Below are 27,082 nucleotides of genomic sequence, written 5' to 3'. Positions count from 1 at the left end.
TCTATCTCTCTTTTCCACTCTTTTTCAGGAAAAGGGGATGTGTTTGGAGATGTTTTCTGGAAGGAAGTGAATTTAGCGCAGGCCTGTGCGAACGTTCGGGCGCTAACGTACTGTGATCTTCATATCATCAAGCGGGACGCCCTGCAGAAGGTTCTGGAGTTTTACACGGCCTTCTCCAACCACTTCGCCCGGAACCTGGTGCTGACCTACAACCTGAGGAAGCGGGTGAGTTACAGCAGTATTGATTGGTGCTCTGTGGAACTGAGCTGTGCTTCATTAGTAGTGCTCAGATCTAATTACTCTCCTTCTGTTCCCACAACCGATTTATATTTATTCTTTTCTTTAATGGAAGTGAAAGTGAAAACATGAGAAAGAGACACCACCACTGATTGGGTTCACTTTCTGTGGTGCACTGCTTATCAATATAACAGAAAATACACGTTGCATATATCTTTGGAAAAGTGCAGTCAGACAGTCAGTCATTTTTAGGCTCTTTAACTATTTAATTGTCTAATCTGCACTGATTTAAGAAAGCTTTACAGCAGGGGTGGGCAATTAATTTTCCCAAGGGGCCACATAAGAAATTGAAACGGTTTTAGAGGGCCAGACTAATATACTTAATTTGGTTCTGCCGAATATATATATATATATATATATATATATATATATATATATATATATATATATATATATATAATATACATTTTCTAAATATATATGTATATTTAGAAACTAGAAACATTTTGCATTGTTTTAACTATAACACAACACTACCACCTGACATAAAACAGCACATTTATCAAAGACCAGCATCACTTTAACTTAATAAAGAACAGTAAATGAAACATTACAGTGATGCAATGAAAATGTAACTCGCAATAAATGCATTTGTATGTTTCTTCTACCTCAGTTCTATTTTTGTGTTCAGTGAGAGAAATCTAGAATGTTTTGTTTGTGAAAATGTGTATTATGTATCATGTTCCTTGTGTACTGGCATTGACAGGGGACCACTGACATTGAGAGCGTACAAGGCCCAGAATTTGCTGCTACGCCCCTGTATAATAACCCATTGATTTTCCTGTTTTATCGGACTCCAAACTCTTATCTTATTTTTAATGATTATTACTGGAAACATACATATTGAATACAACGAACAATGTTACACAATGTTCAGCAGTTATCATTTGATAACCATTTTATTTGCTTATTTTATAGGACAAATATTTCTAAAATATTACACAGATCTACAGATACAATATACATTTGTAGTGTATATTAGTTGATTAGATCTGGATAAATTATGTTTATTCAGCTGTAAAACTAGTTTCTGTTCCATTTTCAGTCTCTGCAGGAGAAGCATGAGCCTCCGCTCCTGTAGCTCCACTGTGCATGCGGCTACCGTAATACACCGTTTAGATGCGCACACAGGTTTTTGGTGCAGACAGCGCGACAGATTTACTATTCCCTTATGATTTACCAACAGTCTCACGTGGGCCGGACAGAGATAGTCAGCGGGCCGGTTTTGCCCTGTTTTTTTATTGTAAAATATTTTTTTCTGGACAATTATCTTAAAATGACAATAATAGACATTTTTTACATCATATGATTTTACCAAAAATTCTTTATACAAGAAATACATTAATTGTCTTTTTTTAATACTTACTATAGTCTGAATAATGTATTCATAATGCATTACATAGCCTACAAAATATCTGATAGTCATAAGCTTGTATAATAACTTATAAGTATTTACATACACAGAACAACATATATTACTGGTCAAAAGTTTTATATATAAAACACTTCTATTGTTTAGTTGTCTAGTAACTGTGCTGTATGACCCAGACAACCTCCTATTTTTATTACTGCACTTCTCCTGTCAGGCAACTGAGAATTAGTTTTATGTTAAGCTGAGTTAAAGCTGCTGTTGCCATGTGGGTCAGCCAGACGTCTTCCTGTAGCAGATTTTCTTCAGTTTCTAAGAGTCTTTATTTGAAGGTGTAGGAAACAGTACTCACCGCTCTCTGACTTCATCTGTAATTTCTCGAAAGAAAAGACGGATACTTTTAATAGTTACAGAGTTATCTGTGTTTCTGTGTCTTTTTCTAGTTAGTATAATGATGAAAGTGTGAATGTGCTGTAGTTTAAGTGTGAAAATGTTGCAGCAGAGCGAAACTGTCACAGTTTAGCCCATGTCTGTCTCCCTCATTTGGTCTCTTGTGCTCCTGCCCCTCTGTTTACCTGTCATGTGTTCCCTGCCATGTGCTTGTGTTGTGTTTTTGTACCTGTTTCCGCCCTAGCTCCGCCCCAGCCCTGCCCTATCTATTAGTGTTCTCACCTGTGTCTTGTTTGTAACCCTGCCCCCTCGTTATCCAAGCCCAGGTGTTCCTCACTCGCCTCATGTATTTAAGCCCCTCTGTTTGAGCGTTCAGTGTTGAGTCTTTTGTATCCTTGTCCTCTGTATGTAAGTGTTCCAAGTTTGTTCAGGTTGTTATCTTTGTGTTCTCAGGTTATTTTATGTTTAGAGTTATATTTAGAGTTTCGTGTTTCCTCAGTTTTTCTAGTCTTTGTCTTAGTTAGATTTATATCCTTATCTTGTTTTTTTTGAGTTATTGCGCTACCCGTGTTTTGTTTTCTGTTTTTATAATCTAGTTTGTTTAAATAAACAATATTGTGCACTTACGTCCATCCCTCCATCCTCATTTGTGACATAAGACTCAACCTAAATATGGACGTAGCACAGTGGCATGCTACTCGGAAGGCGGACCTTGAATTTCTCCGGCTCCTCGCCGAGCAAATCCGAGGAGATATTCCGCTCCCAGCGCCTTTCCTCGGGTTGGAACCCTCCGAGCCTGCCCAAGCTGCACCCGCTGCTGCCCCAGCTCCAGCACCTGCTGCCCCAGCTCCAGCACCTGCTGCCTCAGCTCCAGCTCCAGCACCTGCTGCCTCAGCTCCAGCTCCAGCACCTGCTGCCTCAGCTCCAGCTCCAGCACCTGCTGCCTCAGCTCCAGCTCCAGCACCTGCTGCCTCAGCTCCAGCTCCAGCACCTGCTGCCTCAGCTCCAGCTCCAGCACCCGCTGCCTCAGCTCCAGCTCCAGCACCCGCTGCCTCAGCTCCAGCTCCAGCACCCGCTGCCCCAGCTCCAGCTCCAGCACCCGCTGCCCCAGCTCCAGCTCCAGCACCCGCTGCCCCAGCTCCAGCTCCAGCACCCGCTGCCCCAGCTCCAGCTCCAGCACCTGCTGCCCCAGCTCCAGCTCCAGCACCTGCTGCCCCAGCTCCAGCTCCAGCACCTGCTGCCCCAGCTCCAGCTCCAGCACCTGCTGCCCCAGCTCCAGCTCCAGCACCTGCTGCCCCAGCTCCAGCTCCAGCACCTGCTGCCCCAGCTCCAGCTCCAGCACCTGCTGCCCCAGCTCCAGCTCCAGCACCTGCTGCCCCAGCTCCAGCTCCAGCACCTGCTGCCCCAGCTCCAGCTCCAGCACCTGCTGCCCCAGCTCCAGCTCCAGCACCTGCTGCCCCAGCTCCAGCTCCAGCACCTGCTGCCCCAGCTCCAGCTCCAGCACCTGCTGCCCCAGCTCCAGCTCCAGCACCTGCTGCTCCAGCTCCAGCACCTGCTGCCCCAGCTCCAGCTCCAGCACCTGCTGCCCCAGCTCCAGCTCCAGCACCTGCTGCTCCAGCTCCAGCGCCAGCAGCTCCCGCTGCTTCAGCTCCAGCGCCAGCAGCTCCCGCTGCTTCAGCTCCAGCGCCAGCAGCTCCCGCTGCTCCAGCCTCAGCTCCAGCTCCAGCGCCAGCAGCTCCCGCTGCTCCAGCCTCAGCTCCAGCGCCAGCAGCTCCCGCTGCTCCAGCCTCAGCTCCAGCGCCAGCAGCTCCCGCTGCTCCAGCCTCAGCTCCAGCGCCAGCAGCTCCCGCTGCTCCAGCCTCAGCTCCAGCACCAGCAGTGCCTGCCGCCCACGTGGTACCCACTGCTCCAGACCCTGTGCCCGCGGCTCCGGCCGCCTCTGACCCTGTGCCCGCGGCTCCGGCCGCCTCTGACCCTGTGCCCGCGGCTCCGGCCGCCTCTGACCCTGTGCCCGCGGCTCCGGCCGCCTCTGACCCTGTGCCCGCGGCTCCGGCCGCCTCTGACCCTGTGCCCGCGGCTCCGGCCGCCTCTGACCCTGTGCCCGCGGCTCCGGCCGCCTCTGACCCTGTGCCCGCGGCTCCGGCCGCCTCTGACCCTGTGCCCGCGGCTCCGGCCGCCTCTGACCCTGTGCCCGCGGCTCCGGCCGCCTCTGACCCTGTGCCCGCGGCTCCGGCCGCCTCTGACCCTGTGCCCGCGGCTCCGGCCGCCTCTGACCCTGTGCCCGCGGCTCCGGCCGCCTCTGACCCTGTGCCCGCGGCTCCGGCCGCCTCTGACCCTGTGCCCGCGGCTCCGGCCGCCTCTGACCCTGTGCCCGCGGCTCCGGCCGCCTCTGACCCTGTGCCCGCGGCTCCGGCCGCCTCTGACCCTGTGCCCGCGGCTCCGGCCGCCTCTGACCCTGTGCCCGCGGCTCCGGCCGCCTCTGACCCTGTGCCCGCGGCTCCGGCCGCCTCTGACCCTGTGCCCGCGGCTCCGGCCGCCTCTGACCCTGTGCCCGCGGCTCCGGCCGCCTCTGACCCTGTGCCCGCGGCTCCGGCCGCCTCTGACCCTGTGCCCGCGGCTCCGGCCGCCTCTGACCCTGTGCCCGCGGCTCCGGCCGCCTCTGACCCTGTGCCCGCGGCTCCGGCCGCCTCTGACCCTGTGCCCGCGGCTCCGGCCGCCTCTGACCCTGTGCCCGCGGCTCCGGCCGCCTCTGACCCTGTGCCCACTCCCAGAACTTTGTATGCCCCCAGGCCTATCCCCAGGCCTGCTCCCAGGTCACGGGCTCCTAGGCCCGCCCCAAGGCCCCCGGACCTCTGCCCAAGAACTGTGCCCAGGCTGGCCCCTCTAACTACCCCACAGACTTTAGCCAGTCCTGGGCATCCCCAAGTTTTGTTTGTTCCCATGTCTCTCCCTGTCCTGGTCCCAGTGTCTGTGTTTGTTCCCATTCCTGTCCCTGGTGGTTTTTCTGTTCCCATCCCGGTCACCGTATTTGTGTCAGTCCCAGTAAGTGTATTTGTCCCGGTTCCATCGCCCTGTCTTGTCCAGACCCAGTTTGTCCAGCCCAAGTCCTCTGTCCAGTCTAAGCCCCTTGCCCAGTCTAGGTTCTCCTCCACAGTCCAGTCTCTGTCCCAATCTAACATCCAGCCCCCTGTCCAGTCTCAGCCCCCTGTCCAGTCTTTCGTCAAGTCTCAGTCCCCTGTCCAGTCTTTCGTCCAGTCTCCGTCCCCTGTCCAGTCTTTCGTCCAGTCTCCGTCCCCTGTACAGTCTTTCGTCCAGTCTCCGTCCCCTGTCCAGTCTTTCGTCCAGTCTCCGTCCCCTGTCCAGTCTTTGTTCATGTCCCCTGCCCTTTCTGCATCCCTGCCCAATGTACAGCCCTCTGTCCAGTCTCTGTTTTTTCCACCTCCCCAGTCTCCATTCCAGTCCCAGTATGTTTCTCCTGTCTAGTCTCCTGTCCCAGTTCCTGCCCCTGTGTTCTTTCTCTGGTCTTGTCTAGCCTTGTCTTGTTTTTCTGTTCCTTCTCTCTCGGCGCCTCTGGTAGTGGCGCCGTTGAGGGGGGGTAATGTCACAGTTTAGCCCATGTCTGTCTCCCTCATTTGGTCTCTTGTGCTCCTGCCCCTCTGTTTACCTGTCATGTGTTCCCTGCCATGTGCTTGTGTTGTGTTTTTGTACCTGTTTCCGCCCTAGCTCCGCCCCAGCCCTGCCCTATCTATTAGTGTTCTCACCTGTGTCTTGTTTGTAACCCTGCCCCCTCGTTATCCAAGCCCAGGTGTTCCTCACTCTCCTCATGTATTTAAGCCCCTCTGTTTGAGCGTTCAGTGTTGAGTCTTTTGTATCCTTGTCCTCTGTATGTAAGTGTTCCAAGTTTGTTCAGGTTGTTATCTTTGTGTCCTCAGGTTATTTTATGTTTAGAGTTATATTTAGAGTTTCGTGTTTCCTCAGTTTTTCTAGTCTTTGTCTTAGTTAGATTTATATCCTTATCTTGTTTTTTTTGAGTTATTGCGCTACCCGTGTTTTGTTTTCTGTTTTTATAATCTAGTTTGTTTAAATAAACAATATTGTGCACTTACGTCCATCCCTCCATCCTCATTTGTGACAGAAACAGCCGCAACACCATCTGTTCCAGCACTGATTTACTACAGTTAAAGACTTTTTTGCATCCATTTCCAAAGTTCAGTTCCTTTCTATTACTACAGATCAGGGGCCTCATGTACTAAAGATGTGTACGCACAAAAACATTGCGTACGCCATATTTCACGGTCACGGTCAGATGTACTAAATTTGACTTGAACGTGAGAAAGTGCATTCCTCCACGGCACTTTCGTTTCGGGCGTACGCATGTTTTTTGTACGTATATATTGTGTTTTTGTCATTTGGCGAACCTTAGAGGCGATGCATTGAAATTACAACTATTAAGATATCCTTTATGCACACATTGTAGTAAGCATTATTGGGTAAAATAAAGTAAATTAATCATACAATTTCATTGACTTCATTGAAATCATCGTTCAACATGTTTCCACTTAGCCTAGATTATATAAACATGCATAAAAGTTTGCACTGGAGTTATTGGAGATGGCAGCGTTGGCATTATTGGAAAATATTGCTAATGGCTGAATTCATTGAGAGTGCATTTTCCATGACCATTCTGTTTTTTTGGCCCATGATGATGACTGACTTATAAACCGTTTTAGATTTCCAAGAGTATAAGAGGATAAGAAAACGTGCGTGACGGGCGGCTTCTTCGTAAACAACTCATTTAAAGCATTTAAATGAAAGCATTTATTATCCATCTTAGAATAATACAATTTAAAACATGGGTAATTATACACTACGCGTATATAATATTAATAATAATAAAATTATTTTTTATTGTTATTATTATTATTACATTATACTCTGTGTAATTAAGGGAGGAGACGTGGCAGGTGTGATGTTTTCGTGCACTTGTTGCGCTTGATTTCAGGTTGATTGTGATGTACTAAGAGAAAGTACGTGATATTCTGCCTACTCACGGTTTTTAAAAAATCCAGATTTTTTTGTGTGTACGGAACTTTTCATGTCTGAGCGAACAGAACATTTTAGTAAGAAGTCCACACAAGTCTTAGTACATGAGGCCCCAGCTGTATAAGTTGTTAACCAATTTATTTTCAGGTTTTTATTTTTACACTATTTCACGCCTTATAATTTTGTTCAACTTATGTATGAATTCTATCAGTCAGGTATTAAGGAGCAGTAAAGTCACTCCACTGAAGTACAGAGTTATACAGGAGTTTCAGTTTAGTTCTCCAGCACCGAGACTGGAGCAGTATTAGCATTAGCCGCTAAACACTATCACTTTTGCCATTTAGAGGTGAGTAATATCGACCCGTAGCCTGCTGCTAACCCCAGCTAGCACTGCTGGAGCAGCATTACCATTAGCCATTGTACTACATTATACTAGTAGGCTCCGTTAAGAGATTTTTTATTCACCAAGAGGTCAGTGACCTGTCTCCTCATTAATAATACAGCTGAGCTGAGCGAAACGATTCGCGGCTACTGAATAATTATTCGGGGCTAAAGCCCCGGAAATCCAGGCCAGACGTCACCCCTTTAGGACGAACCACTAGCTAACTCAGGGTTCCTCAGTGTAGTGCTGTCGGGCGGCTTTTACTAGCGCTAGCAGTTAGCCGCTAATGCTAATGATGCTGCACCCAGCCTTAGTGGAAATCTGGAAATCTAAGTTTACTGTGAATAAGGATGATTCTTAGATTATGTGCACCTTTGGCCTTGTAAAGTTGAGTGAAAAAAACATTATACAAATTCAACACACAGCTTCATATGTTTAAATAACCAGTGTAGTATTGAGATCCATTAGATTTCAAACTAAATTTACAAGACTAATTATTATTTTTTACATTTTATCTGACCCGGAATAAACAAATGTCATTTCCACCACATTTCATTTAACACAAATAAATAAACAGTGCATAATAATTTAAACATCCTAGAATTTTCTAGAACCATTAGCTTAACTATTTGTACCAGTTACTAATATTTACAACAATAATTCATTTTTGAATTACCTAAATTAACTGTCCTAAAGATCAAAAGCTGAACTGTACATTTTTCACAGTGTGAAATGCAGTTTTACTTTGGGTAGGTCCTTGTAAATAATAAATCATTTGTTTTATTACATAAAGTAATGCAAGTGATCAATAAATGTAAATATGATTATAATATGAGCTGAATATTTTTTGGAAATTTTGTGAAAAATATGTGCGGTGATGGAAATGACAAGGGAAAGTAGACGCCAATGCTGTGAGACTAAAAAATAATATTAACAGTGGTCTTAAATCAAATATTTTTATATATTTTATTTATTTCAGTATTCCTTACTACAGCGGCATCAACAATACTCATATAAATTATATTTTTAACCTTTTTTTTCATTGTGGAAGTTTGAAACTCTGGGGGTGAGACAAGAAGAAAAAAGTGATTTTGCAACGTCCAGGTGAATGAAAAGTATTAAAAAATCATATTTGAAAAGTGGTACATTTTTGAAAAGTTTTTTTTTATCACCATTTCCCTACAGAAAGAGGTATTTGTCCAAAATTGCAATTATTTAAAAAAATATGGGACACATTCTAAAAATCACCCATAAATGCAAGCACTTTAGAAATCTGTTTAGATTAGCATCCATTGCTTGTTTGACTTTGAAAGAAAAATAGACCAGAAAATAGACATTTATTTATAGTGCGCCTTATAATCTGTTGTGCTTTATAGTGCGATAAATATGGTATAAAGTTCACTAGATTTTGTACCATTTCAGTTTATTCGCCAGCCCTGAAGTGCTTAAATGATTTAACCAGGTTCAGTTATAAAAGCTGTGTGTTTTCAGACCAACTCCTCTGACTGGAAGCTAGTCTGAATATAAAGAGTGAGGGAAACACATCACAGAGATGTGCAGAGAGCCTATATGAAGCACCTTTACTGTCCTCAGAACGCTGTGTCAACAGTGCTCAGCATCATACGGTGTGTTACTGTCTGTTATTGGCTGCAGCTTAATTGGAATTCATGTCCTCTCTCTCTCTGTAAGCATTTTCACTGTCTTTTTTTCTACACTGAGCCGTTCCGACTGAGCTAGAAGATCCATACTTTCATGTGCAGGAGAAATAACCTTCCTCCATCCCCCACAGTGACTCATCCGGATCCTCTGTGAAACTCACTACCGTAGCTCTAACGCTTAGAATACAGAGTGGCCCATCAGCCTCAGTGCTGTTCATTACGTGATTTGTTATTAAAATTGCATGAATTACTGACCCAGTAATCTCAAATATGACCTACAATGTTTACATTAGTTCTGTAGTATACTACACAGCAAAACAGACAGTTTTACATTAACTAGATAACATGTAGTCCCAGTTAAAATAAGTGTTAAAATAACATACGGTAGAGTTCATTCAAAAACACCAAACAGAACTGTTCTCTCATAACAGACCCATATCCAACTTTCAACCCAACACCACCTGAACACCAAGAACTGAATTTCATTTACCTAACACACACACATTACCCCCACAAACAACAACACCTACTAATAACACCAAACAAGTGATAATGGAGTATTCTGGGAGCAAAGCAATTCAAGAGACAGAGTCTCTGAGATACAATACACTGTGAAGAGTTGAATTTTTACTTTGTGGAGAGATGAATTTTAGAAATATCTCCAAATCCGTAGATTGTTTAACACTGAGGATGGTTAGAATAACTCCCAGCAAGTCAAAAAACGCTGACATTGTGATTTTAACACAGTGGATTTTACAAAAACACCCACACTTGATGGCATAATTGTAATTTGAGATGCTGAAGTCATTAACATTTACATCTGGTGAGAAAAAAAATCCAATTGTCCTGAACTGCTGTTTTGGCAGTTTACTCACGTCTCAAGGGCATTCCAGTTCACTTAGTCCCTTAATTGCATTAAACGCTGGTCATCAGTCAACTCCAGACAGGCTGTTCTATTGTAAAAAAGTGATAAAGGAAAGCAAATCACACTGCAATGCTAAATGTTCAGTCTCCCTGTCCTAAAACAGTGCATAAAATCTGATAAATCTCTGGTTTATTTTATCTTGTACAATAAACAAATGTACTCTTTCTTCCAGGGGGTCTGGGTTCACTGGCGGTCGTGTCGTTGCTTGGTTATTTTGTTGTCAGTGTGATACCTGTGTTTTGGGTAAGAAAAGCCTCTATAAGCCTCTTAGCGGAGAACCAGTGAAATGATCCTCTCTACTCTCCAGCTCATCACAGTGAGTTGGTTGTAAACGTACTCAAGTCTTAAGGCTTACTGTGTCTGTCAGGTGTGAAGAGAGGGAGATAAATCACCCATCACTTTACTGCAGGGGTGTCCAAACTACGGCCCGCGGGTCATTTGCGGCCTGTTTTCTTTTTTGAATTTTAGAAATAGAATAAAAGTTGGCCCGCTGTTAAGCAGGTTTTTATAATGAGAGATTCAAAGTTTAAAAGCTAGGTGTCAGAAACGGGCCAAAGAGTCTAAAAGTGGAGAGAGTGCGCCGTTGTAGGGCAGAAAAACGGGCACTTCTTTATTAGAAAGGCACCTGACTGGCACTTCCTCATGATTTCTCCACCGCATCTCATTCCTCTTTTGTACAGGGCAGCTTTGGGACACTGTCCAGTGCAGGTGGCTTAAAAGGTGTATTTCTACACTGAGAAAAATAAATCTGAGTGTTAGTAAATGTAACGTAATTAAATCTGTGTTATTAACAACAAAAAATATGTTTCTACCTTTACATGAATATATCTAGTTTTTAATTACTCCACATTTGTTTAAAATACAAGACATTGTGTATTTTTACCTTAATATAATTTATTTATGTAATCCCAACTAATCTTTTTAGGTTCACAACAAACTAAAGTCTTGTTATATTTACTAGGGTTTTAGTCACTACCTGTGTCAATGCTCTTTCTACAGTGTTGGTTCATGCAGCTTTCCTATAGGCTCCTGGTACCATATATTTGCATATTGGGTGTGGCCTCTCCCTTACGTACCATCTTTGTGTTGTCTGTTGCCCAAAGCTACCTGATCCTGGGCGTGCAGTAATTATAATATACATGTTGATTGGCAGGTCTCAGTGTTGTAGAGCTGTAAGAGCACATTAACTTTATTCTGTGTTTCTAGTGATCACAGTATGCTGACTCTGAGCTACAGAGTTCACTCTTTACCCAGTTTACTCCTGTATTACTCCACTATTATACTGTTAAATAATTATATAATAAATATGTTGAGAATACCCATGATTAACTTAAAATGATAAGTTATGTGAATATTACTAAAGTTTTATTAACTTGAAAGTGTGTTAAAATACAGATGAATTGTTAGTTTATTTGACTAAACAGATCATTTTTTAAAAAGGAAAAATTAAACACTTAAGTTGAGTTAACTCAGCTTTTTAAGTCAGCAGTGTACAAGAGAAAATTAAGTTGACGATACTTAAATTTCCCATCTAGTGTTAATGGACTCTTTTAAGTTGACACTTCCTGAAAAAGTATGTTAGCACAACTGGAGAAAATTAAGTAGTAAATACAATCACTACTATTGCTTGATCTACCTAATTATCTGATGCAAAAATTGACATGATTTTTTTAAGGAGATGAAGCACACATTTTTTTTTTCAGAGGCGTCAACCTACAATTCTTTCTTGCCACTCTAAAGGGCACATAAGTGATAATATTTTTTAACTATGGGGCAAAATTATATTATTATTATTATTGGAGCGTGAACTAGCCCTGGCCGTTTTCACAGGTTCACATATAGAGATAGAAACTGCTCAGTTCCTTTGAGAATTTGTTTAAATAAATTCAAAGAGGAAGCAGATAGAGACAGCTGTATTACAAAACCCTAGTAATTCCACTGTGTTCAGACTTCTAATAGAAACTCTCTCTCAGAGGGTCTCAGAGGAAGCAGTTACCGACTGTTACAGCAGATGTATTACAAAAAGGGATCCTGGTGAATTCACTGTGTATCGATTTCCCCAAATAAACCCCAGAGCTTCTCTCTGATCCTCAGCTGCAGGAACAGCAGGTATGGATGACCTTCAGAATTCAGCCGAGCAGTAGAGATTTGCATGGCACAGGGCAGTATTGATTTTCTGGTTCCTCTGCCGACTATTATGTTACAGCTCTTAAAAAAGTCCTGCTTTTAACATATGCTGATGCATGGAGGTTTACCACTGTCTGAGACTGAGCAGAGCATTTGTGAAGCTGTGAGATCAGATTTACATATCATTAATTAACCTCGAAATCAAGTTTCCCCTCATCTCCATTCTCTACTTTTCTCCTCATTCACTGCTTTTCTCCTCATTGTTCTCGGTTTCTTTGTTGTGTCTCTCTCTTCACATTCTATTATCCTGCCTGCGTGTGATCGATCTGAGGTCGGGACTGGAGTGCATGTGCAGATCTGTGGCTCAGCTCCAAGTGCACGACCTGACTGACCTGAAACAGACCAAACAAAACAGCATGACTGTGTTTTACTGTACTTACTAAACTACTCTGCCCAGCTGTCTTCTGTGTCTGGCCCAGACAGACAAATAGTTTAACCCTTGTGTGGTGTGGAGTTTTCATTTTTCATCAAATGATACTAAAAAAATATTTTTTCTAACTCAAACTCATTGGCATTAACTCATTTTTTGTGAAAAGCATATATCAAAACACATTTTCGATAAACACACATTGGACACCCCCCCGCCCCACACACATTTATATTACATACAGTATGTTTGGCCAAGGGCTAATAAACATTGCTTCATTTGTAAATTTGAAATTTTCTACTCATATCTTGAGTTTAATTAATTTTCTTTTACATTTTATTAAAAAACTAATAAAAAAAGAGTAGCACTTTTTGAAAGAAATGTAACATAAGAAAGGTAAAGGGCAAATATTAACCATGTAAGCTGTTTAAATTGCTTGCAATTTAGGTGAAGCGAGCATGTGTAAAGCATTTTAATGTAGAATTGCTTAATTTTGCTGAATTAAATACAAGTAACAAAGTAAACGAGTAACAAAAATATGAACACCACACAAGGGTTCAATTTTAGACTGACTGACAGATAAAGGCTAGTTTGATAAATGGGTGACAGATTTACAGATGTCCACTGAGCATGGATGCAGTAGCATTAGCGTCTAAGCACTAGCTGCACTTAACAGCTAATGCCACCCAACAGCGCTACACTGAGGAACCCTGAGTGTTCTAGTAATATTAGCTAGCGATTAGCGATATTAGCTAGCAGTTCGTGACCACATAGCTGTTTTTATGACGGTAAACATGCAGACTACAGTCTGATATACTCGCCTCTGAACAGCAAAAGAGCTAGCACCTAGTGCAGTTAGTGCAGGGTAGTGTTTGTATTGTTTCAGCAGTGCTAGCCAGGGTAAGCAGCAGGCTACAAGCCGATAAAACAGCAAAAGAGCTAGTGCTTAGCGGCTAATGCTAATACTGCTTCAGGCATAACTACACTGAAACTCCTGTATAATGCTGCACTTTAGCAGAGTGGCTTTACTGCTCCTTAATACCTGACTGGTAGAATTAATACACACACTGGAAAAAAACACACTGGAAAAGTAGATAAATATACAAAATAATATACTTTTGTAGATCAGAGCAGTACACGGTGCAATTAGCCAATAAACAATCTAAAAGTTCAAAATGCAGATGAGCTATATGGTTATGAGTTGAAGTAAACAGGTGTGCTGATAAACAGGCATTTATATGTATATGTACATATGCATGTTCCCCCTATAGGTGCATATCCATCCATGGATGAGTAAATGTAAATGTAGTGTGACTGGATTTTACTCTTTAGTCTGTACCCAATGGGAGGAGTTAAAAAGAATGGCTACTTGCATCTGTATGATGTGTTCATTTTAAAATGTAAAATGCAAACTGTCAATATAATACTGAAACTAGATTATTATACAGTACATGTCCAATCTGAGTGGGCACATACTTTTTAAACAATGTATTCTAAATGAATATGGATTAAAATTAAGCCTCCTATCTCATAGGAAGGCATTAGAAGCGTGGCATCCTTTCACCACAGCAGCAGTGTTGAGGCCAGTCACTGAGTTTGGGTGATAAGGGTTGGCTCACAGCTGGCATTTCAAATCGTTTCAGAGGTGTTAGATGGGATTGGCTCATGGTTTGACTCAGGCTAATTCAGACGACTGTATGCTCATCACTGATAAACATACGGTCTCTTTGAGCAAGTGTTCTGCTATTCTGAAACAACTTTCACAAACAGTTCTCCAGAATGTTAAATTAGTTGGTCAGTTTTAGGGTGTACTCAGACTAGGAAATCCGTCCAGTGGCTGGGCTCGCTTGACGAGTGTGATCGATTCGAACCGTGACCGGGACCACTTGAAGAGGTGGATTTGAACGGTACACATGCAGTATTAAGGTCAATTTATACTACTGCGTCTAACTTACGTCATAGCCCATGCGTTGCCACATACCCTAAACCAGGGGTCACTGAAGGATTTAATTCTGACGGCAGCTGAGCTTTCTTGACGTGTTTTGCGGCGCAGTAAACTCACAGACTAATCACGTGTGCTGTAAGACCAACAAGCGCTCTCTTCAGCCAATCAGATCGATGCAGACTGCTGCCCCAGCTAGTGAATTGGGACACGGCCGGGAAAAACGGCTGTATAAAGAGATAGGAAGTCTGAGAATGGGCGGAAAAAAGAGGACAGGCAGAAACTAAAGACACGCCGAGCGCGACAGGGGAGGAATATACACAAAATCTGGCTAGAGAGGCTAGGATGCTTTATATATATATATATATATATATATATATATATATATATATATATATAGTTTACAGGATATAGCACAAGTTAAAATAGCGACGATCCGGACCTTGGACTGACGTAATTTTCTCCAACTGGACCATACTGATTTCTAATTAAATACCCCTGCCTTACACCACAGCCTACGCCGTAGTTTGACACGCATATCCTTGGAAATCTAACTACAGCCACAGCTGTGATTGGTCCACCGGTCCTCGTGTTTTCACCCTCACATTTCTGCCTTCGTGGTATAAACTGCAGAGCAATGCAGAGCCGCTGATACGTCCATGCAGAAGTATAAACATGCTCCACTGCATAGTGCACTCTTGCTGGAAACATGGCAATGTTGTGCCGAATTCAGCTCCAGCATGATTTAACCAAACCGTACTTAGTGAGAGTACACCCTCACACTATCTGATCAGATGTCTCTGCCAGGCTGGAATGAATGAGGATTGAGCATAAGGCCTGACACTCCTATGCTTAGAATTGGACATGGTGATCTTAGGGTTGTGTGTGGCTGGTCAGCCATGAAAACTCAATTGATTAAACCCCCACTAACTGTTCTTCTGCTGAGGCTTCTTGCAGAGGCAGGACTGGTAGACTGTGTTACAATCAAGGACAGAAAATAAAAAGTAGAGAAGAGATTTTTACTGTATGCACTTTTTTTTTTGCTGAAGTAAGCTGCTGCTGTTGTTGTTCTGAAATGATTAGCCTTCACAATATCTGCACTTGACTTGTCATTGTCAGTGGTGCGTATAAGCAGGAATCCAGCTTAAGCTCAATGTAATCTGAGGGAGTGACTTTCTCTGTACACAACTATAAAGTGGTTCTGCAGCCATCATGGCAGTAGAGTAGTAATGACACCAACATGTCTTAGTAAATTATTTAGAGCTGTGTGGTCTGATGACTGTAATACTGCCTACTGCATCTATATCATCCTATTACTATGAAAATTATGTAATAGGTAGGGCTGTGACCTTTTTGTACCTACAGTATTAAAGTGTGTTGAGATGTGTTCTATCTGCTGAAAGTGAAATGAAAATAAAATAAACTAATGCTAGGTCTGTTAGCGTTAGCGACAGTTAGCTTGTAAATGAATCATGGTACAAAGTTTACAGAGCCTGGTGATGCATTAGCTGTTTTATTCAGTAATATAACACAGTGTCTCTTACTGTCAAGTTTAGAAGGTAGATTGCTTATTATTATGCTTAAGTGCAGTGTCTCTCTCTCGCTTTCTCTCTCTCTCTCTCTCTCTTACGCTCATGGCTAAAGAGCTGCTGTATCAAATCTATTTTTTGTACATTAACGAAACACATTATGTGCTTTTAAAAATACTATGAAATGCAATGTACAGGTAGGCCCAAAATATTTGTATAGTGACACAATCTTCATGATTTGGGCTAAGCATGCCACCACACTGAATTTAAAATAAAACAAATGCAATTGAAGTGTAGGTTTTATTAAGTGATTGAACAAAAACAAATTATATCAACCATCTCTCAGCATAGCTTCCTCATTTCAGAGCTCAAAAGTATCTGGACGAATGAATTTTACCATAAATTAAATGTTCATTTTAATACTTTTGTTTTTAGAATTCATGGCAGACAAAGACTGACTGAAGTCTGAAACCCATAAACATCACTAAACACTGGCTTTTCCTCTATGATGTTTTTTCCAGGTCTTTACTGCAGATGTCTTCAGTTGTTGGTGGTTTGTGTGTGTTTCTACCTTTAATTTTGTCTTAAGTGAGTAAAATGCGGAATATTTGACTTCTTTACCTTAAAAAACTCCTGGGTTGAATTCTCAGTATATTTGAGTCACTGTCCATCTGTGCTGTTAAGCACAGTTCAGTCAGCATTGCTGCATTTGGTTGAATCTGAGCAAATAAATAAATCCCTGTACACTTTATAATTCATTCTTCAGCTTCTGTCACATCATTAATAAACACCAGTGACCCAGAGCCACTGGAAGCCATGCACGCCCAACCATCACCATGTTTTACAGAGGATGTGATGAGCTTTGTGTCAAGGAGTTCCAAGCATTCTCCATGCTGTCTTCCTCCCATCATTCTGGTGCAATTTGTTCTTAGTTTCACCTGTCTAAAGAACACTGCTCTGGGCTGCTTCTTTTTGGTAAGGTGTAATCTGGCCTTTCTGTTGAATGAACCAAACTGTGGAACTGTCCACTACTAACATTTCTGCTATCTCTCTGATGGATTTCTTCTTTTTTTCAGGCTAATGATAGTCTGCTCTGGGTTCATAGCAACAGCTTCCAAATGCAAATGCTACACCTGTAATCAACTCAGACATTTTACCTGCTTAACTGATGATGGAATAATGAAGGAAAAGCCTGTGCAGCTCATAAAATAGCTTCTGAGATCATTTGTCCAATTACCAATAAGCCCCTCAAATGAAGAGACTTTCTGGAACAATTCCTAATTTCCTAAAAGCTGTATAGCATATTTCAGTTCAGCCCCTTAAATTGAATATGAAAGTGTAACCTTCAACTGTTTCTCTTTTTTTTTTTAATTAAAGCAGCACTAGGTAGGATTTCCTTGATTTTTGATCTTTTTAAAGAAGTAAAATTACAGCTTGAAACTCACTGCAGCGCTGCATTGAGGTGTAATAGGAGGAATAGCGGTGCTCTCGTGTCTGTGCCGGAGCTCCTCTGAGCTCAAACAAGACTCTGTAAGTTTACTGAGGCGGCCGTGACCAACGCTCGCGAGAACTGCACCCTGCTTTCCCACCTTTAGTTCTAACAGTTCTACAAGGAATACTGGTTCATTCTTTACAAACTAACATACAGACACTCTGGCAGAAGCTGGAAAGAGACCGAACATGTCTGTGAAAGCCAGACAACAAAAAAGAGAAACTAATCCGCCTGAAACTTTTATTACACTCTGCAACTGTAGGGGGAGCCCACGAGCACAAAATCTCAATCCTACCTAGTGGAGCTTTAAACGAAATCCAAATCAAATCCAGTGTGGTGGCTTGCAGAGACCATGCAAAACCATGACAATTGTGTCACTGTCCAAGTATTTATGGGCCTAACTGTATGTAACGCATAATAAAAGCATTAACATATTATGCTGAACTTTTTAATTTGTGTTTTCATCCTGCAGATATTCTTCCGAAAGATCAGCGATGTGAAGCGGGAGGAAGAGGAGATGTTGAAGAGGAAGGACGAAGCCCCTCTCAACCTTCCTCCGGACCATCCTGTTCGCCGCCTCTTTCAGCGGTTCCGTCAGCAGAAGGAGGCCCGGTTGGCAGCAGAGCTGGCCAATCAGGGGGAAGTGGACGTGGAGAAAGGTTCTGTTCTTATGGAAAGAAAGAGTGTGATCCATGAGGTCAGTGGAAGCAGCCTTGTTACAGTCGCTGAGAGTCCTGCCACGCCCCTGGCCTCCTCCTCCTCTCTATCTTCCGCTGCAAGGACCTCAAATCAGGCCAAACTTCATGCCGCCATCGGGGCCAGCAGTAATTCAACAGGAAGTAAACTGGCTGAAGCTCCCAAAGGCAAAGGCTGGGGCCGGTTTAAGGAAGCCTCAGGAAAAGCAGATCTGTCCTGGAGTTCAGTCTCCAAAGCAGAGTCCATGGAAACCCTGCCAGACAGGACTAAGAGCCAGGATGAGCTACCACTGAAGAAGACAGACTCCTGCGACAGCGGCATCACAAAGAGCGACCTACGACTGGACAACATGGGGGAAGGGACCACCCGGACCCCTCAGGACCAGAGCCCCACGCAGGCAGAGGGGAGGAGGGTCTTCTACCCCATTCCAGAACACAGCATCCAGGCTTCCTTCCTGGAGCTGAAGCGGGAGCTGAGAGGAGACATCTGCTCCCTCAATAACCGCATGGCTGTACTGGAGAGCCAGCTAGCCGAGATGCTAAAACTGCTAAAAGCAAGAAAGACCTCAGGGTTATCGAAACCTCAGTCACCTGATTTAGACAAAAGAGACGACATATCATCTTAACCAGCCAATCCCTGAACAGGGTACGGCTTTTAGAGACACAGATTCCAATGGGCTTCTGAAATAAAACACCATCTAGTTCTATTATGAAGGGGAGCTCTTCAGAATTTAAACTGAACACCACCTCGGCTGTACGACTGAGGGCCATGTTAGAGATTTATTGCAATAAAGCTGTGAGACCAACAGCATACCAATCGCTTATTTCTTTAATTTTCCTTTAGATGTTTCAGTTTGGTTGGATATTGGGATCATTAGAACATTTTCATAGATGATTACATTCGTAGAATTTACAGTTACTGTAATTTTTTTTTACTTTTCTCTTATTGTTTTGATCATTTTTAGTTACATAGCCTCGTAAGTAAAATGCAAAGAAACAATAGTAACTTAACCCTTTCAGACCTGAATTCCAAAATAGAAAGAGGCGTCTGACTGTTGACGGGTTTTATTCAGTCAGTGGTGCACCTGTGTTTTCCGTTGGGAAGGTTTTAATACACCATAACACTCCACACTTCTAGACCACCACACCTATCGGAGTAGACAAATTTGTAAACTTCGTCACTATTTAAACAAGATAGGACCCTCTATGTTTGATATTGACCTTTTTATTGATTTAGACCATACCTGAACATACTTAAAAAAGTGAAGACCCTTAAAAAATGACTTATTAAAAATTAACACTTACTTTGCCTCATTGGGTCTAATGTTGACATCCCCTAAAGTTTTTGAGGTGTTTTTGTCCAGTGCAGTGGGCGGGGCTAAACTGTTTCATTGGCTAGTTTGTATTTGTATTAGCTGATTGTGAATTCTAATGGACAACAAGTCTTGATTAGTGTCATGTGTAACAATGGATGTAATGAATGCAGGGTCTGAAAGGGTTAAGATCTTAAAAATGCAATGTGAAAGGTGCCTCTGTTGATTTAAGAGAACTGGTTGCTTTTTTGACAATCTCACTCTTTAATGTTTTTAAACACAAAAAATAACCAGATAATAAAAACAGATAAATTGCAAATGGCAAATGCATTTTTACATAATTTCAAAAGTAATAAACTACCATCCATTGAATTAACTTTTATAAGGACAACAATAAGATAAGTGTAAGAATAAAGAATATGGTGAATATCGTCTTTTTGAAGAACATTCTATGGATGTGTAATACATGAAACTATGCATGGATCAGATAAAGCTTAGTAACAGTAAATAAGCATGGAATTTGTAATAATGTGTGTCATTAACATGCTTATATGTTCTACAATCATGTAAAAAAAAATAGAACAGCCTGCAAAATCATTTGTCTTTTGTCTTTAAATGGATACATGAGTGACAGAAAAGACAGATACTGAGAGACAGAAATATATAACTAAACAAATAAAACTGAAGAAATGTCTTTTTAGGTTCATTTTTCTGAAGAAAATATGTTTTCTTTTAAGGAAAACATTAACACATCATCTGCAGCTAATGTAATACACCTCATTCTTGTTACTTTTTATTTTACTTTTTCTTTATACATTTTAGGTAAATTTTCCTTATAAAAATGCAAAATTAAAAGACATTTCTCCAGTTACATAACCTCTCTTTATCAAAAAAAAAATGTTTAGTGCAAATGTGTAGATATGCCAAAATAGACAATGATTTTTATGGGCTGTTTTTATTTTTAAATGTCTGTATGTACATTCACACAAATTTCCAAACTATTTTTTATAACATGTCTTATCAAAAATTGAATTAGTATGTATAACGTCTAGCTATAACAAATTATCTGTGGAAAAAAATGCACATTTTGCACTTACAGTCCCTCTGTAGATGGTTTGTCATTTACATGCGTCACTAAAATGGTTGTACAGGACTGTGCAATTGTGAATGAAAGTTCTAAAGTAAAAGTAAGTTTTTTTTTGTCTGAGATGATTTAGGTTAAAATGTACCTGAATGGAATTTTATTTTCTGTTACACTGTAACACTTTAATCTCATGGGTAAAATCTGCTGGATCTGGGAAATCAGTGTTTTAAAAAACATTGTTTAAAAGGGGAACAGACTGAAGAAAAAATGAGAAAATGAGTTTATCAATAAAATATAATTTTTATATAAATGGACAGAGAATGTTTGCATTTAATAGAGCTCTAAATGACTGACTGAAATATCCACAGTGACAAAATATGACAGCTTGATTTTGCAGGTTTGTTTGGTGAAGATATTGATGAGTTTATAATCCAAAACTGGGTTACAGAAACAGTTTACACCATTCTATTATTATTCATTTCTATTATCCAGCCGTACTGTATCTGTTTCTGCTTTTGTCAGTTTTCTTAAAAGCACTGATAAACCTGAATAAGATATATACATGTGCATATGAAAATTCAGTTCAAAATGTAAAACTCGTATATTATATAGATGTATTACACACAGAGTGATCTATTTTAAGCATTAATTTATTTTATTGTTGATGATTATGAAGCTTACAGCCAATGAAAACCCAAAAATCAGTGTCTCTGAATATTACAATATTATAAGACCAATTGGTGCTTTTGGCAGTGTGGGCAGTGTGCCAAATCCTGCTGGAAAATGAAATCCGCATCTCTATAAAAGTTGTCAGCAGCAGAGAGAAGCATGAAGTGCTGTAAGATTTAGTGGGAAAACAAAACTGCACTGACTTTAGACTTGATAATAAAACACAGTGGATCAACACCAGCAGATGACAGACATGACTCTCCAAACCATCACTGATTGGTGGAAACTTCACACTAGACCTCGAGCAGTTTGGACTGTGTGTCTCTCCACTCTTCCTCCAGACTCTGCTCCCTTAATTTACTTTAAATGAAATGTAAAATTTACTGATAATCAGTGATGGTTTGGAGAGACATGTCATCTGATGGTGTTGGATTCTACATACAATTCCTCTAATTACATTTAGATATTAGATATTTTGTGCAATCAATTTATTATTATTTTTTTTTAATTAACTCAATGTATGGATCAGGAGGTCATAATATGTGGTGGAAGTCATAAATAAAATAAAGCTTCAGTAATTATGAGCATTTAATATAATTTATCATTACTATGTAAAAGTGTATATATATATATATTAACTTTACATTCACATTAATATTATTATTAATAATAATATTAATAATAAATATAGATAATCTAGATAGAGTAAAATGCCATCTAAGATAAGCAAGCTAAGATAATGTATAGGGCTGTTTTTATGGCAGTTTTTTTTCTTATGGCTGATAGAAAAAACTTCATCATCATTTGGGCCAAGAAATTAGAAGATATACTGTTCTAAATAACTGCATTAGAATATGTTAAAGAAACTGTGGTTTATGCATGATAAGTTAATTACTTCTCAATAAAAGCTGGATAGATAGCCAGCTTAAAGTCACACTTTGCAGTAAAGAAAATAGTAACTAGCTCTTTTAGCCTACAACACTGTGACCATGCAGAGAAGCACTGTATAGAACATAACTGATTACCCAAAAGAAAGGTTTCTGAAGGAAAACTTAAAGTCATATAAGGCTGTAAATGTTATTCCACTGCAAATAGTAAAATATTGTTCTTAGAAAAACATGAATTGTTAAAGTAAACATTAAAATGTAGGAAATATCTGAACATTTCATTAAAGTCATCCAGTAATTCTGCATGCGGTCTGTACACAGTGTTACAGTTGTGCACGCACAGTCGCTATAAACCAGCGTGAGTTGGCACTAGCTGCTCTGTGGTTTTGGTGTAATTCCCGGTGGAGTTTGAGAGTGTGGTAATTAAAGAGCTCTGTTTACTCTGATTGCTGCTATAATCTGATTAGGAGCACAGAGCCAGTCTGATCCTCTGAGCATTGGAGGGCAGATATTTGATTAAACTAAGGGTTGTTGTCATGCTAATCACCTGTGCCTCGTCTTACACACACACACCTGTAATTGAATTCTTAGCTAGGTAAACTAATCAGTCATTATTAAACTAGAATTACATTAGAACTAAAATCATATGTGACACTTAAATAATCTGTATATTCAATGTTAAATATTAAATTTAATATAAGAATGATTAAATTATCTATTCATCGTCTTATTTGCATCTTTCTGGTCAGGGTTGTGGTGTGTCCAGAGCAGGGATGTCCAAACTACGGCCCGCGGACCATTTGCGCCCCGTATCCTTTTTTGGAGCGGCCCGCGAGGTAGAAAAACGGGCCAAAGAGTCTAAAAGCGGAGAGAGTGCTCAGGGGAAAGGGCAAAAGAGTCTAAAAGTTGCTGTAATTAAGGAGTGTAATATTAAGAGACATCATGAAATTAAACATTAATTTGAAAAATCTTAGTTTACACAACACTGTCAAAGATAGATAAAGATAAGTCAAGTAAAATGGTGTGTAAATGAAAGTAATCAGGAAAATGTATTATTTAAAGTGGTATAATTCATTATTTGTTTTATTATAGAGTCTGTGGCCCGTGACTTCAAATATATTTCTCCTTCTGGCCCCAACAAAAAAAGTTTGGACACCCCTGCTCTAGAGCATTTATCATAGAGGCATGTCTCACAGTCAACAATCTCTCACCAACAATCTCTCTTTGCAGCAATTTAGGATGCATTCTTTTTTGTCAATAAGAATAAATCTTACTCAAGTAGTGCAGTGCAATTTCTGTAAGTGTACGATTAGGAAGTGTGAGAATATAGAGCAGCCAGAATTTTCTCAGCCCTCTAATGTGAAACGACTGCGGCTAACAGTCACTCAGTTTTACTTCAGCTTTCTGGGGAAAGAAGCTTACTATGATTAGGCCCTTTTATTGCAAGGTAATACAGAAATATGAAAAGTAGGGCTTTCCCTTCGAGTAAAGAGGAAATGCTAGCTGTGGTTTGAGATGGCTGAGTGTGTATTGTTATGCATGTGGAGAGCAGCGGCAAAACGGAAGATTTTAGTTCCACTTTAGTTTATGAGCCAAATATTAGATCACAATCTGTATGTTATGTTCAAACCAGGTATAGCTGAACGGTAGTACAGAATATATGAAAATAATTGTTACATTTATGCCAAGATTTACACTTAGCATTAAAATTATAGCTGCATATAGAAAAAAAATCAACTGACAGAAATGAACATTGGTGGGTAGTTTGGCACCGTTAGACACTCAGCCATGCATGTTATGTAAGGAGGGTCTTTATTACTGTACTTGATAACTATATACGCTGTCTGACCAAAAAAAAGGTCACACACTCTAACATTTGGTTGGAGCGTCTTTATCTTTGATTGCTGCACACATTCACTGTCATTGTTTCAATAAGCTTCTTCAGTGTCACAAGATTTATTTTAATCCATGGTGCATTATTTTTTCACCAAGATCTTGCAGCAGCATTAATGATGAGTCTGACTGCTGCTCTTCTCCATCCAGCACATCCCAAAGATTCCCAATGAGGTTAAGATCTGGACTCTGTGGTGAACTCTCTCTCAATCCATGTGTGAAAATGATGATCTCATGCTCCCTGAACCCTGAACTCTTTCACAATTCCAGCACCATGAATCCTGATATTGTCATCTTGGAATATGGCCGTATTCATAAGGGAAGAATAAATCCATTGATGGAATAACCTGGTCTATATTCAGTATATTCAGGTAGTCAGCTGACCTCATTCTTTCAGCACATACTGTTGCTGAACCTAAACCTGCAGATCAACTGCAGCATCAACCCCACATCATTTACTTACTTACATCCAGGTGGAGACTGTTTTATTGGCCCGGCAGTGGATATAGTTGTCCCACTGAGCCTCATAGGGGAGTTTGAGAGCAATTCTTTGGCAATTCCATTCTTCCAGTAGGAAGAATTCAAGAGGGGGTTGCACTGTAGGGCTCTGGGAAGTGGAATGGTATAGCACGCTGTTGGTGACAAAGATTAGAACCGAGGCTGGGAGAACCAACAGATTGTCTGACATATGCAGAGCTGCCCAACAGCTACGATTGTGGACATTTAGCAAACAATGATTCACTCCACTCCTAACAGTCATCCTGTTAGTGCCAGCACCACTGGCAGACGGCTGCACAAAACATGACAGCATGCACACAGACCAACACTACCACTGCTGTTAATGAGGCCCTGCAACCTGTGGCTGTACCTTTTTTCCCATTTTCTCCCCCAATTTACACGGGCATTTACTCAACCCACTCATTAGGACTCCCCCTATCAATAGTGATGCCCCAACACCAGGAAGGTGAAGACTAGCACATGCCTCCTCCAACACATGTGAAGTCAGACTCCACCTCTGACTTGGTTCTAATAACATCAGCTCACAGACACCTTGTGCTGTGGACATCACCCTTTGAAGTGATGTGGGGAGAGAGCGCCATCTACCTACCCAGAAAGAGCAAGCCCAATTGTCCTCTCAGGGCTCCGGTAGCTCCGGTAGATCTCACAAGTTTGCCTTAAAGACATATATACTATGCAATAGCCAGCTGCATCTCCATACCTATCCTTGACTAAAAATGTGTCGGATGACATTGAAACAAACACTTCACCCCTACCATAAAATCATCAGGAACAGTGTAAGAATATTTTATGGAATTAATTTATCACAGGACTACATTAGGAACCTCTACAACACCATACTGAGACATCTAGCATGCTGCATTTACACATATAAGACTTTTGTATGTTTAGCTCAAAGAACATTGTTCTTCACAGTGTAAATACAGTATTTAATCATTTACTGTTCTAACCTTTATCTTCCTTCTGAATTGCATTGCAATTCAGCACTTCCTTTCTTGATTCCTTTTACACTGAAGGTTTTTGGGGAATCCCACCGAGAATCCTCACACATTCCCAACTGAGGGCTATCCCTGATACTCCTGCAGTCTCCTCCTTCCTCTGTTCTTATTTGTTGATCTGCAATGCAGTGCTAGGCTTCCCCCATGCCTCTCTCCTCCCCCTCCCATTCTTTTAGTCTCTCGCCCTCTCCCTGTCTCTCGCTCTTTCCCCCTCCCCTCCTTCCACTCTCCTCAGTGGTAAGCCCCAGTCAGTGCTGCAGATTGCCACCCACCATGCCCTGTGCATCTCAGAGCCTAATGTAGTGTCATACCTCCCTCTAGAGGGAGGAGACAACACTACAGTCTAAACACTTACTAAAAGACATTTAAAGACATTTATCCACCATATGTTATTCATAACATCAGAGGTGTTGTTGGAATGGAATGAAAGTACATATGTGTAAATGATAATGATGCTATATGTAGGTGATAAATGTTAGTAAAAGTGAAAGGCTGTACAGCCTATAGGTACCAAATGATGGTATGGTTGAGGTATACAGATTTCTTTATGGCATCCAGCAGCACAGATGTTACTGCAGCTGGGCCTGTAAATCCTACTCTTCACTCGTAGGTTGCTGAAGCTGCCATCCCAACTGGTCCCATAAATGCTAGATTAGCGATAAATCTGGTAAAGGCTGAGGAGGTGATGCAATCTGGCAGCCATTTCTGTAAACCCCTTGCTGTACATGGGTGAGAATTATCCTGCTGTAAAATGCCAGGTAACAAATGTGACCACAGGATGTCCTGCATATATCGGTTAACTATAAGCTTCAGCACTAGTTCTAGCTTCCACCTGTGTATAAAACCTCCACTTACTTACACGCCCTTCTCTGCTTGCAGGCGCTGTTTCATTTCTTCCTTCCTCCCCACCTCCTCCAGTTTGGTCCTGCCGGCTGCCTAGGAGTTGGCTGCGCTCCTGCATCCTACATACAACAGGTTCTGCTAGGGTCCAGCTGGCGCATACCTGGGCCGACTACAGGGACTACGCCAAAGACTAACTTTACATAAATTGTTAATACTGTCAATATTTGATAACATTGCTAATAACACTGTTAATACTATCAAAGCTAGTTAAATTAAAGCTGTTATTAATGCATGCTTGCTTTTTGAGTCCCCAAATCATTACACCAGCAATAGGGGGAATGTGTTGCTTCACCACAAGGTCTCCATACTCAAACCGACCCTCATCCGATACTAAAATAAACATGGATTTGTTGCTAAAGAAGATAAAATGGTTTCAGTCTGTAGAGTATGCGTATGTACCAGTCGGCGATCTCTCACCAAGAGGTTAACTAGCCAAATATGACCTCTGAAAGCATCTTTTTTTTTTTAGCATATTTATGCCATACCATGCCCTAATCATCTTAGTGCCTAAAGAAATGTCACGCCTCCCTCTAGAGGGAG

The 27,082-nt window shown here is 41.5% G+C and overlaps 1 protein-coding gene across 2 annotated transcripts in view; it reads left to right on the top strand.

The window, feature by feature from the left end:
• The window catches only part of kcnh1b (potassium voltage-gated channel, subfamily H (eag-related), member 1b), an 82,071-nt gene extending 61,088 nt beyond the window's left edge, over window positions 1-20,983 (top strand). For both annotated transcript variants that reach the window (XM_022670127.2, XM_049465676.1), the window contains 2 exons: window positions 29-225; window positions 18,054-20,983. In XM_022670127.2, coding sequence (XP_022525848.2) covers window positions 29-225; window positions 18,054-18,902 — 1,046 coding nt within the window. In that variant the 3' untranslated portion in view covers window positions 18,903-20,983. The remainder of the gene's footprint in view (window positions 1-28; window positions 226-18,053) is intronic.
• The last annotated feature ends 6,099 nt before the right edge of the window (window positions 20,984-27,082 follow it).

Source organism: Astyanax mexicanus, chromosome 16 (genome assembly GCF_023375975.1).
Source record: "Astyanax mexicanus isolate ESR-SI-001 chromosome 16, AstMex3_surface, whole genome shotgun sequence".
Lineage (NCBI taxonomy): Eukaryota > Metazoa > Chordata > Actinopteri > Characiformes > Acestrorhamphidae > Astyanax > Astyanax mexicanus.
This window is presented reverse-complemented; position numbering and strand designations above follow the sequence as displayed.